Source organism: Vidua macroura, chromosome 3 (genome assembly GCF_024509145.1).
Source record: "Vidua macroura isolate BioBank_ID:100142 chromosome 3, ASM2450914v1, whole genome shotgun sequence".
In the NCBI taxonomy this organism is placed as follows: domain Eukaryota; kingdom Metazoa; phylum Chordata; class Aves; order Passeriformes; family Viduidae; genus Vidua; species Vidua macroura.
The window spans coordinates 102,514,751-102,531,232 of record NC_071573.1 but is presented as its reverse complement, the minus strand read 5'-3'; the positions used below and the strand labels follow the sequence as shown (position 1 = coordinate 102,531,232).

The 16,482-nt window shown below is 38.2% G+C and overlaps 1 protein-coding gene across 1 annotated transcript in view; it reads left to right on the top strand.

Moving 5' to 3' along the window:
- Positions 1–16,105, top strand: part of NBAS (NBAS subunit of NRZ tethering complex) — a 157,861-nt gene extending 141,756 nt beyond the window's left edge. The window contains exons 50-52 of the mRNA XM_053973135.1: positions 828–972; positions 6,792–6,920; positions 15,344–16,105. Of these exons, the coding sequence (XP_053829110.1) occupies positions 828–972; positions 6,792–6,920; positions 15,344–15,619 (550 nt within the window). The 3' untranslated portion in view covers positions 15,620–16,105. The remainder of the gene's footprint in view (positions 1–827; positions 973–6,791; positions 6,921–15,343) is intronic.
- Positions 16,106–16,482: the final 377 nt, after the last annotated feature.

Below are 16,482 nucleotides of genomic sequence, written 5' to 3'. Positions count from 1 at the left end.
TACCCATTTCTGTCACTACATCCACTCCTAGCTAGTACACCTATTCCTAACAAAAGTATCCAAAATATCTCCATGATCTACCAAATAATGGCTATAGGTGAAAAAATGTAAAAATGTTGCATCAACAGAAAAAAAGCTTCACAGTAAACACTGCCTTTGCTATCTTGCATGATAAAATTTACTTGTATCTATTGTCTGCCATCTATTTATGTCTGATTCTGTAATGGTGACATAGCATGAGGTTCTGTGTGGAATTCAAAGAACATTTTAAATATGTAAAACAAATATAACTGTATCCATATCTACTAGCAGAGTTCAGATGCATGTAATTTCACTTCCTTACCCTTTTTGGATAGGCTGTGGAGAAAAGTTTATTTTTGTTTATACTCATTGGACCTGAAAATTAAAATGTGAATCTGGGAGTATATTTTCATCTCAGAAGGAAGAGACAGATACTTGAGAAACAGAATTTGATCAAAGCAAAAAAAAATTAGGAATGCTGGATTCTTGTCACCCCTCCCTCAATACCACTCTGCTTGGGAAATCAGCTTGTGTAAAGCCAGGAGAAGATCCTGTGCTATTCCAATTTGATCCGTCTTTATCTGGTGTATAAATCTCAGGGTTTGTAATAAGCATGTCATAATTCCATGTAATTTAAACTTCTTTGTTGTATTGAAAGAGTGATGGCATTATGGACAGTAACTTGTCTCAGAACTTTAATCTTTCTTTCATGAAGTTGTGCTTTTAAGACACACACGAGAAACAACCTACAGAAAAGGGTATATGTACATTTATATTCTATATACATCTCTTTTTTTACTGGGCAGATCATGCACAGATGGTAATCCCTGGGTAAAACTGGGGACTTCTATGCTGCAGAAGTGCCCACCTGAGGAAAAGGAGAGCACAGGAAATGAAATTTTGAAAATCTGCCGTTCTTTGTATGAGACAAAGCACATGCTCCCTGTCAAGGTAAGTTTTAACTTTGGGTATCATGTTTATGAGTCCTGTTTCAAGGTCCCAGCTACAGGTAAGATGTTGCTGTACTGGAACAAATCCAATGGAGAGCTAACAGAGAGGCTGAGAACTGGTTCAGTCTGTCTTCAGAAGAGAGGACTACAGGAGATCATGTCTTTAAGTAGTCAAATGAGGAAATAAGGAGAGGAATTAGAGTCAGTCTCTTTTCAGGCATGCTCAGTTAAAGGACGAGAGGTAACAGAGACATGTTACATCATCAAAAACTCTTATTGCACCCAAGGAAAACATTTTTCATCTTTAAAGTAGTGAAACACTAGAATGGGTGGATACCTAGAAGAGACAGGGAGAATCTATCTTTGTAGGTGTTTAGGACTTGACTGGATCATGTCAGAGGCAGCTTGATATTGTTGGACTTGCTTTGAGTTGGAGGCTGGTTGGATTAGCTGATCTTTTTAAGTCTGTTCCAGTATAATTTATTCTGTAGTGTATTTGTAGAAAGGCTTTAATAATCTATTATAATTTAAATCAGTATTGCAAAAACTGTTACTTAAATTATCAGTAATTCTCTTACTAATAAATGCTTAAAGGTTTAGTGAGGAACCCCTGAAAAACATGGTGATTGAAAAAAACCTTAATATACAAGTAATTACTAAGTAGTAACAATGATAGTCTAACTTGTCTTCCCTAACTATGTATGCATACTTCAATACAAACATCTCTTAAGTATAAAATTATTGAAGTGTTTTGTATGTAAACACTGTATATTAATGAAGACAGACTAGAGAAGTTCTTAATAAACTTCACACAATTTCAGAGTAGTCGTGCATATTTTTAGTAGGCTGATTAATCTCTTATAATTATCTTTATGCGGTCACTGTCTGTTATAGAAAACAGCTGATGGTAGGAAGAGAAGCAGAATAAAAACAGCCCATTCTGTTTAAAACACAGACAGGTGGGTGTGTGGGTTTTTGTTTGTTGGTTTTTTTTTTTTTTTTCTAGTCCAACACACTGATCTGAGTCAAGTTCAGAAATCTTTGTAAAACATGATTCCAGAAGGGGGCAGTAAGCTGAAATGATACGTACATTTATTAATTTATTCATCCCAGCAAAACTCTTTGGTGGAAGGCAGGTCTCTGTGTCCCTGGGACTGGTGTAGTTTTATGTAGCTTTTCTTTGTAAAGTGCTGAAATGATACATAATAGCTTGTAAACTCAAAGTCTTAGTGTGCATAGGAGTAGCTGAACTTTGTCAAAATAGAATGGTCTGCCTCACCTCGGTGACCGAGGGAGACAAATCCCTGTGAATGTCACTGTCATACAGCAGTCAGTTCACCAAGAGTTCTGCTCAAGAAGGGTCATGGTTTGCATTTCTCTTAGTTGAGTAAACTTCTCCATGATTTCCATGGCAAGTTACTGTTTAAAGAGTTTTGGTATTGGTAGACATCTTTGGTTGGAGGTGCTTTCCTTTGGTTTTTTTTTTAATGGTACAGGATGTTGAAAGAGCTCACCATGTAGGTATGACTGTACAGGTACAGGTAAGAAGTTATTCTGATCTTCAATGTTTGAACAACCTTACTGATGTAAAATATCTTTTTATGGCTAGAATGCTGTGCAGTAACAAGGAGTTGCACTAAAATGTGTAGCTGTACAGTTACCTACAAACACAGGCTGTATTTCTGTAAGTCACTGCTTGGGAAGAGGGGGAATGGCATGTATGAATTTAAATAATTTATTTGTATGTATGGCTACAGTACTTAGGTGCTCAAATGACAGATTTGCATTTATGTGGCTGAATAAGATGAAGCTGTGGTCACTGACAATTAACCTGTTTGGATGATTTGACATTTCAGTAAATACACTGATTAAGATGGCAAACCTAGAATGATGGAATTCTAAAAACTGAAACCAGTTAGTTATCATGAAAAACATTTGCCATTCAAGTTCTCTCCCATTACAACCTTGCCAAGTTCAAAGATTGTAATGGAAAACACATGTAACTTCAATTCTAGTGGTCTAGTAATTAGGAAAACCATCTTCGTATATAGTTGTGAAGGATTTAACTCTTTCTTTTCATTCCATATCCTACTGGTCTATCTAGTTTTTTCAGCCAAGTAGATTTTTAATGTCTTTTGGATAGTTACATAGCTTTAATCTTTGTATTTATGTCTGTGTTTGCTTTGGGGGGTATTCTGTGGGGTTGTTTGTTTGTTTAGTGTTTTAATTTTTATTATTCAATGGATTGATACCTCCATTCCTTTTAGTGGAAGAAAGCATTGTTTTATTTGCCTGGAAGACACATGCTTGGACTGTCCAACATCTGCACTGTCTGATTAATCTCTTTAGAAATAGATAAATCCTCCTTCCCCTGGTAATTGTTAAAAATATGACTCCTCTGAATACCTCATGTTCTTCTCTCAGCCCATGGGTCATATGTCAGTTAACATGGGAGAATGCATCTAGTCCCTTATCTATAGTCACCCTGGGGTTCTAGTGGCTATGAGATACTTATCTCCTAGAATAATACAGCACACAGTTGCTCTCCTTTTTTTCTAATTTTTGTAGCTAGTTTTTCCTGGGCCTTATATATGATTTTAGATTGTGTGATTTTGTTCATACACAGTTGCTCATTTTCTTCAGATAATGCTGAATTTAAATGCTGCTTTTCAGTCTGTTTTTAGCCTCTCCAGACATAATGCTGTTTGTACTCATTATCCAGCCCTTCAAGCCATCCATGAAAATACTGAATAATACTGGACCCAAAGCAGACTCCGGTGACATATGGTTTATTTGCCTTGCTGATGTCACAGTGAACCACTGATAGCTGCATAACTAGATAGAAGACAAAAGTTGTCATACAAAAGTTTAAACTAAATCATGGTAATTCAGATTTTGAACAGGGCCTTCCCTTGACCCTCTCACAGATAACATCAAACCCCCCCCTCTAAGCAGAGTCTCTCATGGCAGGCAGCAGACACTTGAATGCTTTCAAGTGCTCACTGCAGAACAGAAACCCACACGTTGCTCTGAGAAGTGCTGTGGGTGATGAGTACCCTTCCTGGGCTTGGGTTTTCAATTCCTGTCCAGAGCAGCCCTGTAGTCATTAGTGGCAGTGATACAAGTTGATACCTGTACTATTTGGATAGTCTTTGGTGGCTGGCAAGTTGTCCAGTCCCTTCCTGTGAAAAAAGAAATGCAATTGTTGGAATGTGTATTTCTTCTTCAAAAGAACTTATGGTTTATTCTGTACTTGGGCATGGTTGTTAAGACTGAGTATGTCTGCTAGACATGCTCCCATCAGGCAGAAAGTTATTCAACTTGTCCAGCTGGTTTTGAGAGGGGAATGTTACTAAGCATGGTAAAATTGCTGTTTTGCTCAGATTATGTATTTTATAATTATCAGAATTTATTTTTCTGAATATTGCTGTGAATACACATTTTCAAGAAAAGAAGTGTAGAGTGAATCCACAACTTTTCATTCAGTAAGTTTGCTGGAATGGCAAGTATGCAGCTCAATCCAGTGTAATATGAAATGACTAGAAGTTTAATAAGCATATGAATACGCAGATAAAGCTAATGTATTTATTTAGTCTTCTTATTCCTTGATCCACATCATATCATTCACAACAAGCATGCCCATTCCACTAAATTGGGATGAGATGTTGACTCCCTCAAGGATAGAGAGGCCCTGTAGAGAGACCAGGACAAATCACAGGGATGGCAATCACCAACTGTGTGGAGTTTAACAAGGGAAAGTGCCAGATTCTGCACCTGGGATGGGACAAGCCTGGGTTTACAGACTGAGAAATGAGAGGTTGGAGAGCAGCTCTGCAGAAAGGGGCCTGAGAGTCCTGGTTGAACATGGAGGGGAAAGGTTGAACATGAGCCAGCAGTGCCCTGGCAGCCAGGAGGGCCATCCCTGTCCTGGGGGCATCAGGCCCAGCATCACCAGCCGGGCAAGGGAGGGCATTGTCCTGCTCTGCTCTGCACTGGGGCTGTTTGGGGTGCCACAAGACAAGACATTAAAGTGTTAGAGAGAGTCCAAGGGAGGGCCGTGAGGGTGGTGAAGGGCCTGGAGAGGAAGCTGTGTGAGGAGTGGCTGAGGTCACTTGGTCTGCTCAGCCTGGAGGAGACTGAGGGCAGACCTCACTGCAGCTACAGCTTCCTTGTGAGGGGAACAGGAGGGGCAGGCACTGAGCTCTGCTCTCTGGTGACAGTGACAGGACCTGAGGGAATGGCCTGAAGTTTTGTCAAGGGATTTAGGTTGGATATTAGGAAAAGGTTCTTTCCCCAGGGGTGTTGGGCACTGGAACAGGCTCCCCAGGGAAGTGGTCACAGCACCAAGATGGACAGAGTTTACGAAGCGCTTGGACAGTGCTCTCAGGCACACGGTGTGACTGTGGGGGATGGTCCTGTGCCGGGCCAGGAGCTGGACTTTGATGATGCTTGTGGGTCCCTTCCAACTCAGTGTATTGTGTGATTCTAAGCAACGACAATCAGTAGCAGCACTGAATATGAGTTTAAAGGAACAAGTCTGAATAAGAGAACAAGGCTTGCCTTAGTGACTCAGGCTGTTTTTCTTTAAGGTGTAAATTTAGAAAAGACTGAGCAAGTACAGCCAGAGAGCTCCCTGTCCCAAGCAAAGCCACGTGTCTGTGCAGTACATTACATTTGTAGTATTTAATGTCTCCTCATATTCAAATAATAGTTAGGCTTTTAGGCTCACAGCTGCTGAAACTATGCTACTAAATGTGTGGATTATCTTGGTCATTAAATTATTACAGTTATCATTAAAGTTCAAAAGACATAAAAAATACATGACTTGCACTCTTTTAGCTTCATATTTAGCTGATGAGCTCCTTTGACAATTGCTCTCAAATTGTTAGAGTGAAACAGAGAGCATCTCTTAAGAGATGGATACCATTTTCAATGTAACTACCATACAATATCCAGAGTCCCTAGTGTAACGTGCCTTGGAAAATGGGACAACTGCGATGGGCCTCGTTGGGAAGTGGTTGTGACAAGCAACCTAAATTCTTGGAAATTACTAAAAGGGAAAGGGAAGTTATAATTTGGTTTATAATATAATTTGTAGGTTGAAATACTTTTTGATGTATAGATGAACAAATCACTACAATATTGTGGAAAATAAAACAGCTGTCATATAGGACATGTTGTTTGGTTGTTTAACTAAGGGACAAGCTAAAGTTTGTGCACAATAGATTTGTTGAGGTTTTTTTTTTTTAAATTTAGAATGTATTTTATGGCCAGTTTTGTCTTGAAGTTGTGTGATGCTATGGTGTATTATCAAATATAGGAAACTAGATAAATAATATAAATTTAATTTGCTATACTTATATTGTGTATAAAATATTGTATAAAATTTTGAACTTTTTGCAACAGAAACATTATTCAACTGTGGTATGTGCTGTTATTTCCTCTTTATTTTGTTCTCCTTTTGAGTCACAGGTGTCTGTCAACATTCCTGTGTTTTGCAGTATTTCAGTAAGAACAAATATATTAGTCCCACAGAGAGCTGTGGGACTGTTGTTATTTTTCAGTATAACTCCTGGTTGTAATGGTGATTCAATGCCTGCCTTTTCTTAATCTAACAAATGTTGCACTTTACCCAGTATTTCACATTTTTAAAATTTGTTCTTTCTAGTTTCCAAGGATGTGTTTCCAACAGGGAGTTCATTTGTTGTGGAAGTGTGGTTTTCATTTTGCATTTGACGTAAAATTTTCATAAATTTTATTGTGAATGATGATGTTAGTACCTTCAGAGATCACACTGAGAGAATCTACTTTTTGTTTCAGTGTATAAAAGAATTATGTTTACTGCTGCTTAACCAGTCCCTCCTGCTGCCGTCCCTGAAACTGCTGGTAGAAAGCAAAGACCAAGACCTTCATGCTGTGGCACTGGAGCAGATAACAGCTGTTGCTAAGGTATGAACAGTTGAATGAACCACCTTTCAGAGGCTGAGGTAATAAGTTAGCTCTTTTATCTTGGTGTAGTAAGCAGAGACTGCTGTGACACTTACCATTGTTAAGGTTTTCCACAGCTATTGTGTCCACAGTGAGCAATAACACAGGGCTGGTAAGAGCTTCTGTACATACTTGAGGTGATTAAACCTCATAGCACTTCCTTTGAATTACTTGGTATGCTGTTTTATGTCAGTGTGGTGGAACAGAAACTATTCTGATACGTGAAGTAGATTGTTACCTCTGTGTTCATATTCCCTCACTTTGGGGTGTTTTAAGTGATAATAGTATGTCAGATGACTCAGCTTGTTTCTGACAAATGTGGCATCTATTTATATACACTTGGAGAGCTGTTATGTCACTGTTTTTGATGTGTTGGTATGTTCAGGGACTTTCCTGCCACTCTAAACAGACTTGATGCCAAAGTTTCTGGAGAAGAAATCTGAATACTGTCTTTTTCTTTGGACAAGAACTGAAAGATATTAATGCATATTTGTCAGTTGCTATATAATATTACATAACTGTCTTTTCCCTGTGTATTTGCTTTTCAGCAAATAAGAAGGAACACTGAAAAAGATTAAATTCAGTCTCCTAACCACAAATTTTCTGAGTTTTTTTGCAAAACAATTGTATAAATATTAATCACCAAAACAATAGTACATTGTTTTCTTTTATCACCTGCATTTTTAGATTTTATTTCTACAAAACATGGCTTTTTGGTAACTTTTAAACAAGATGATCTAATTGAAAAGCAAGCACAAATCTGATAATCTGATATATGCATGCACTTTCTCATCTCTGTGTTCTTGTTAGCCTTTTAAAATTAACTTCTTTGTTAACAGATGAAGGCTGCAGTATAAGTCACTAATTCTGAAGCTTGTCAGCAGGAATAAGTGTCCAAATACATTTTATTTAACTATTTTTAAAGCATAATGCTGTGCAGTAGCACTTTCTGAATGGTTGCTAATTGTATTGCTCTTGAAGCTGGCCATTTCTTTCTAGTGTGCTCCAGCTTTCCGTTTCCTACACTCTAGGCTGATTATATTGGAGTTTTAGGCCAGGAACCTTATTAGCTTCTTGCTAAAACAAAGCACTTTGTATATATACCTGTGCATGCTCAAAATAATTTTGGGGTTTTTGGCTTTCTTACACAGGAGGCAGCTTGATAAGTTGTTTCTAGTTTTTCCCTCTAAATTCAGTATTAATTTGAGCATATAGTTCTATAAGAGTGCTGAATAAACTAGAATTTTTGAAGCTGTTAGCTTTGGTCTAATGTTTTACTATAAGTCAATGAAGATTTAACTGTTGACTTTATTACATCAGGCATAGAGCTTAGCCAGTACCTGGAATGTGACAGTGTTAGAAAAGCAGCTAGTACAGAAGAATGCTGTGCTAAATGTAAAAGCTGTTCCTATATTGTATAAAAAGTACTTCTTACTCCTTGTTTTATATGCATCTCTTATGATCACATTATTTGCTGTTGTACTGAAAGACCATATATTGCTTAGCTATGCTGATGTTGTTTATTCAGTATCATTTTCTATTCATACATTTTGCTTTTTAAAAAACAGCATTCAGATAGTTAATGCTTTTTGTCAAATTCAAAATTAATTTTTCATAGGAAGGCCATTTCTGTTTATATTAAACAGGAAACAGACAAATAACATCTGGCAGAGAGGAATCATGGCTATTGATTCCACGATCCAGTGGTAACACAGTTCCCAAACATGGCTGCGAGAAAAACACAGCACTTGCTTGCTGATAGGATGTATTAGTTAGCCATTTGTTGTATGTTGCTGACAGCTTTATGGATGTTTACAGTTAAGGATGATGCTGAAGTGCTGATACTAGAAATTGTACAGCTTTTGCCTGTAATAAACCAACCAAGTTTTTGCGTAAGCTTTTTTGAAATTGCAGACCCCTCTTTTTATTGTATATCTTTAAATGAACTGCCACTTGTCTTTTCTGAGTAACAGAAAAAACTGTTCTTCCCTTATGTTGTGTACTGTGTGAGTAATATAAAAAAAACAGTTTACCTAAATAACCTTATTACTGCCAATAGAGCCCTTAAAAGTCAGATTGTTTTTGAGAGGGATTTCAGTATTGTCTGTGCACTGTGCACTTTCAGAGATGAAAACTGATTTTTATACATCTGAGAGAGCAAGTAAATATTCTATTGCCTGTTGGTACCTATAATGTTAAAACAGCTAACAAGTGGGGATTAATATAAGCAATGCAAATACTTGTTCAATCAATACTTTATAGAAGGTGGAACAAGAAAAATGTTGTAGTCTGAAAAAATACTTTAGCTTCATTTGCATGTTATAATTTCAGTGATGAAGTACTGAACCTACCTTCATCATAACATGTTTTACTGAAAAATGTAATATGAAAAATGTAATATGAAAAATCACAAATTTTGTGTGGGATAATGGAATTTCTAGTGTTCTCCAGTGTATGCCATTTATGGCTATTCACTTAATCTTTAAAAGAAATAGTTAAATTATAAGCTAATGGTGATTATGATAAAATATCTTTCTACAGTTGATTTTTCCAGGTTTTTTTAATGTCACTGGTTTCTTTTCCCCTTATTTATTTGTTCTGTAGATCTCTACTCCAGGAAGGAATAAAAAGCAAAGCATTTTCATCTCAAATAGTACTGGAGAAGGGAATACTCTGGGAAACAGTGGTTTCAGTTCTTTACTGCTGTTAGGTCATCATCAGCCCTTACCTTTCATAACTTGTGGATTTTCTGATGCAGAAGTTATGGGTGAAATTTTGCCTGTTGGTAATACCAGAGCCTCTGGATGCCTGCATAAACAAATGCTGATGGGAAATTGGATCATCTAGTTCCAAACCCTGCATGGGCAGGGACACCTTCCACTGGACCAGGCTGCTCAAAGCCTATCCTGGCCTTGAACACTTCCAGGGCTGGGGCATCCACAACTTTTCTGGACAACCTGTTTTACCCTCACAGTGAAGAATTTCTTCCTAATATCCAATCTAAACCATTTAAAGTAAGAGGATTGGTTTTCATTGGCTATTTCCTCTTGTCCTATCACTCCATGCTCTTGTAAAACATCCCTCTCCAGCTCTGCTGTATCAAAAGGCTGTTGTATGGTGTCCCCAGAGCCTTTTCTTCTCCAGGCTGAAAACCCCAACTCTTATCAGCTGGTCTTCATAGGAGAGGTGCTCTGGACCCATTCCAACAAGTCCATGTCTTGTGCTGGAGGCTCCATATCTGCATGCAGTACTCCCAAGTGCTCTCACAAGAGCAAAGGTACCACTTGAATGCCTACACTTCAGTGCTTGAAAGCAGATATTAGCCAATACTTAAATAGGAAAGCCAAGGAAAAAAAAGTTCTCTTTAATGCAATTATCCCATTAGATCTTTTACTCGTAACCATGGACATTGTGTGTGGGCATCATGCTAAATCTACACTGACAAATTCTGCTGAAGGAGAGATGGATATGAAAAATGAAAGCTGCTCCCATTTAAACCTTCCAGATTTTATTCTAATGAAAAATTTATCAGCCCTAGCATAGAGTTCCAGATACATGTAATGATGTTTCTCTTACATATGCACTCTGATTCTCTCATTATTGTGGGTCATAGTTTATTCACACAATATGGAAAGTGGTTGGGTGTTAATTTGTGCAGAAGATAACCTGCACCTCTGAGACCTGCTTAAACTGCAGTCAGTTGCATTCCATATCACTGGAACAGTGATTCTGGGATTAGCAATAGTCTTAGTTTTATGGCCTAGTCAGGCTCTTGGGATAGCAAGGGCTCTGCATCCGCAGGCAGATCAGAAGTGATTCATTAGTTAGATCTTGGCTGAGCTGTCTGCCCAGAAAAAATATCTTTTTAAAGCTGAGATAGTAAGGTGGTTGTTTTTTATTTGCTGGGTTTTACTGTCTTACAGACTCAAAGGAGTGATTTTGAAAATGAAAATGTAGTGTGTTTAGGAGTCTGTATCTACTGTAGGCTGCTTTGGTATGTATGGCAAGCAAAAATTAGTCTGGAGGTTGATTTCCATTAATATTTTTAAAAATATAACATTTTGAGGATCAAAATTCCATCTGGAACAGCATCCTGGCTTGAACAGATGGAAGAATTACAAGCCTAGAGAGGAGTAAGAATAGGGCAGATGTACAGGCTCTTTCTCTGAAATATTACTTTCCAAACTTTTGGTTATTTTCAGCTGTATGTACCTGCTAAGTAATTGCCAGTGGTTTTCTTTCTTGGTTTTGTGCAATTTCTCTTTAGACTTGGATGAGCTTTTACATCTTGAAGTGTCATTTGACAGAGAATTCAACAGTGAAAAAAGGCTATTTTTTTATTTTCTCGTAATCTGATCCCACTAGATTAATTTGATGCTTCATATTTTTTACTTTCTTAATGATATAATGTTTTTAATTAATCACTTATAATTTTAGTGATGTTGCTATCTGCCCTATATGCCCTCAAAGCCATCTCTTTTTTAGATTGGAGAGTCATAGTTTTGCTGAGCAATTTCATGCATAAAAAACTGACTATACTCTCTGCAGTGTATTTCTTTAAAAATACATGGTTTGTGTGTTTGCCTTTTATATTGTTTTAGGTTTTTTTTTTTACTTTAATTCTTGTTGATTCTGATTTAAAATTAATTTTAAATAAATGTAGTCTTAAGCTACATTGATTTAATTTTAAAAAATCTTACAGTTCTGTTTAAACAGTGCTCTTCAGTGTATTAGCTGTCTCAATTAAGGTTTGTAAACATGTATCAATTCATTGACAATCTCTGTAGGTTGTTATTTTTATTTAAATGAATGACTAGAAATGTCTCTATATGTGCAATTGATACCCCAAAAATTGACATGATCTGGAGCTGTAAAACTGGTAAATAGTTAATTGAGCTTTCTTTGCTGCCTATTTTTAAATGCAATTCTCATTAAACCTTAGTGTCTCTGTGTTCTTCCCACACCTGCCAGATACTACATGACTGACCAAAAATGGTGCAACAGACAGTGGCCTTAACTGCATGAAATGCATTCACAGGGTCTGGTTGCCGTCATTGTCTCCATCCAGTTGCCTGGAGACAACTAAATTACAAAAGTTTCCTCTTCCTCACCATGTCTTCAGACAACTTGCAAGTCAGAAAATGGGAAATGTTAATAATTTTAAACGTACTGATCTCTTTGGGCCTAAGGATGAGCTGTGGGGCACAACCCAAGAGCCTTTTTGTGAGCTGTTTTGTTATGTGTGAAACCACGCTGATCTCATTTCTTTGGGAGTGCAGACAGGTTTCTCTGCTTGTGGGTTGCATGGGCATCTTTATCCCCGCAGTATAGCTCAGATGTTTAATGGTTTATGCTAGGAACAGTCTTCTTTCAGATTTGTCTCCCTCAATTTTGTAGGTTTCTGGTATATAAAATCATGCTAATCTATAGCAGTTTTTCTCAACTGAATAGTAGCCTAAAAAATTTTAAATTAAACCTTGCATCTGCTGTCAATCTCACTACTGTAATTACTATTTGCATTTTATGTTCATAAAATCAAACAGTGAAACCCTGTGTAAAGTTTCATTCTACATACAAGTTAACAATAGAGGACACAGAGCTTTGAGGTGGAAGAGAATATCCCTTCAGTCTCATTTCAGAAGAGATGACAGCTGTTTGGATAATGGCTTACTATGCTCATGGTGTGCTGAAAGATACCAAACACTAGAAATTTTGGAATCAGAATTGTTTAGGTTAGAAAATACCTGTGAAGTCTCACCAAGTCCAGCTGTTAACTTAGCACTGCAAAGTCCACTCTAAACCAAGTCTCAACCACTTCCCTGGGCAGCCTGTTCCAGTGCTTGACAACTCTTTCCATAAAGAAATGTTTTCCTAGTATCCAATGTAAACCTCCCCTGGCACGACCTGAGGATGCTTCCTCCTCTCCTATCACATGTTAATTAGGAGAACAGGCTGACCCCCATCTGATTGTAACTTCCTTTCAGGCAGTTGTAGAGAACCATAATTCCCCTGAATTCAGGGGAAATTCAGATTTCCCCTGAGCCTCCTTTTCTCCAAGATAAGCACCCCCAGATCCCTCAGCAGCTCCTCATATGATTCAGTCTCTAAACCCTTCTCCAGCCCATTGCCCTTCTCTGGACATGCTCCAGCACTTCAGTGTCTTTCTTGCAAGTGTGAAGCACAGAACTGGACACAGGATTTGAGGTGCAGCCTCACCAGTGCCGAATGCAGGGGACAATCTCTGCTCTGGTCCTGCTGGCCATTCTATTGCTGAACCAGGCCAGGATGCCACTGGCCTTCATGGCCACCTGGGTACACTCTGGCTCATGTTCAGCTGTTTGTTGACCCATTTTATTTAATGATCAGCCTGTCTTCAACAGGAAAACATTTCTGTAGTTAACTTTTGGCAGTTACTAAAAAATTGAAGACTAAGATTGGATAGCCTAAAGGGTGGCCATCCCTACAGTTCTTAGAACTGTTTTATAAACTGGACCTTCAGTGCTAATTAGATTAAAAATGGCTTGATTACAACTGCAAAGTGTCACTGCCAATTACCCTTTATGCAGTAGTCATGTCCTGTGTAGCAGTTTAATTGCTCTTCAAGGGTGCTAAAAACTTATCATAGAGTGTTTATTACTTGCTGGTACCCTGGTACCAATCATGTATGTTGGCTCGTAATTTTTATAGAAAATTAAGCAGAAAGTACCCAGACAATTTACTTTTTCCTTTTAAACTGAGAGATGGTTTTGTAAGTGTATCATAATTTGATTAATTTATTTGTAACTTGATACAGTGCAGTAATTGAAAACTGATTATTGTCTAGCCCTCTCTGGTCCTGTTTTTATCACAGAATCACAGAATTATTTGGGTTGGAAGGGACCTTAGAGATCACCTTGTTCCAATCCCATTTCCATGGACAGGCACACCTTCCACTAGACCAGGTAGCTCAAAGCCCCATCCAACCTGACCTTGAAACACTCCCAGGAATGGGACAGCTTCTCTGGACAATCTCTGCTAGTGCCTCCCACCCTCACAGTAAAGAATTTATTGCTAATGCCTAATCCAAACCTGACCTTATACAGTTTCATCATATCTCCTTGTCCAGTCACCCCATGCTCTTGTAAAAAGTCCCTCTCCAGCTCTCTTGCAGCCCCTTTTAGGTACTGGAAAGTGCTATGAGGTGTCTCCAGGGCCTTCATGTCTCCAGACTTAGCATCTCCCTGTCTTCATAGGAGAGGTGTTCCAGCCCCCTGATCATCCTGGTGGCTGTCTCTGCACTCTTTTCAAAATGTCCATGTCTTTATGTTGGGGATCTCAGAGCTGAATGCAGGTTGGGAGAGCAAAGGGACAGAATCCCCTCCCATGCCCTGCTGCCCACACTGTTTAGGATGCAGCATAGGATATGATTGATTGGCTTTCTGGAATGTGAGAGCACATGGATGGGTCATGTTGAAATTCTTATCCACCAGCATCCTCAAGTGCTTCTCCTCAGGGCTGCACTCAGTCCATTCTCTGCTCAGCCTGTAGTTGTGCTTGGAATTGCACCAAACCAGATGCAGATCTATGCACTAGGATTTGTTGAATTTCATGAAGATTGCTCAGGGCCACCTCTCAAGCTTGTCAAGGTCCCTCTGGGTGGTGTCCCTTTTTTGGTTATATGCAGTTGTTCAATTGTGCTTCATTAAGTGGTAAGTTAACACAGCACTGTATTTCAAAGAACCCAGGAAGGACATATCAAAATTAACTGAAATAGAATTTAAAGTATTCTAGTGTTATTTGTAAAGCTACAGATAAGATTCTCAAGAGAGTATTATGCTCTCATATATCAAGTAAACGCATTTTTTATGGCATCCAGGATATCGCTCAGAGGTAGCAGCTCTGTTTCACATCTTTCAGTATGTTATACTCTTCTGAAAAATCTCATCCTTGCTGTGGGTGCTGATTGAATCTATGAATGTTGCCTGTCATATTAACATGTGAAATGCAATGTAATATATTAATAAAAAGTGACCAAAATTTAATATACTCTGCTCTGACCTTCCTCAGAGTGTCATTCTTGATATGGAGCTAAATAGGGTGATCTGTGCTGCACTGGGACTGAAAACCTGTGAAAAGTCTATAAAGCTAGTTGTGTAATCCCAGGCTGTTAAGCATTCTTATTCCTTAACCTTGTGCAGGTCAGATATTTATATTAATGTGGTAGAGTGCTAAAGACATACCTTTACATATTCTGACATATGCAAAGCCTGTATCCCTGTAGTTAATCCGTGGGGAACGCTCCTCTCACTTTGAAGGTCACACTGTGTAGTCAGAACTGTTGTGACATGTTCTGGCTGTATCTGGTAATTAATTTTTAATTACTTTGAATTTCTCTTTCTTCGTAGGTTGATGATTCCACTTGTGATGCTGAAATACTCTCCTTGCTCCTCAATGCCAAGCTGGTGGTGAAGTGCATGTCCACTGCCTTCTGCCCACGCCTTATTGACCACCTCCTGGCTAACCAGGGGCAGGGAGGCTGGGATGTGGAGGAAATTGCACAGCAGCTTAAAGAAGCAGGGTTCAGTGCAGAGGCCGGGTCTCTCCTGATGGCTCATCGAGGGACCCATCCTGCACTCAGGACTTTTACTACTGCCCTCCAGGCTGTTCAGCACTGGATCTGAAAACAGTGGATTTATGCATTTGTCTGCATTTTTTCTGGAAATCTTACACAAAAGGGAGAGATTGTTGCTCTAGTAAAGTAACAAAGCGAGTTATTACCTACATTTTGTAGAAAACACACAGCACACAGAAAATTCCCATATACTTCTAACTGTTTAAAAAACTATTGGTGCAGACTGTATCATTCTGTTGTATGATTAGCAAAGCATTGAATCTGATCATCCTTTCAGATCAAAGTTAAATGGTTAAACTCAGTTACATATAAATGAAACATTAGTAAGGTGGCAGGCTATATACAATTTGTCTTAATTTCTGTAAGTAATTTACTCTTGTCATAATGTAAAACTAATGTAAAAATATAAAGATATATATGGAGCAAAAAATGTCACAAGAGTGATTTTTGAGAATTTCAAAAACTTAAAATTCAGTATTGTGCAATGTTGTTATCACAGCTTTTGTTTGCAATAAATAAAATATTTTGCATTTAATGCACTATCTTCTTTCAGCCTTTTAGACAGATAAATATTTTCTTTCTTCAGCTCCTTTTCTGAAATTCCTGTCTCTCCTTAGTGATGTTTATTCATGAGGACAAGCTAAAGCCTGAGATATTTTTCTCCACCATTTTGGAAACCCCATCTTAAATCCTGAACATTTGTTGATACCTTTGTGAATGTACTTTCAAAGTATTTATTTATTTTTCCTGAGTTATGAAAAATTGCATAAATGTGTATATTTGCAGAATCACACAATACACTGAGTTGGAAGGGACCCACGAGCATCCTTGAGTCCAACTCCTGGCTCTGCACAGGACCATGTGCCTGAGAGCAGTGTCAAAATGCTCCTTGAGCTCTGTCAGGTTGGTGCT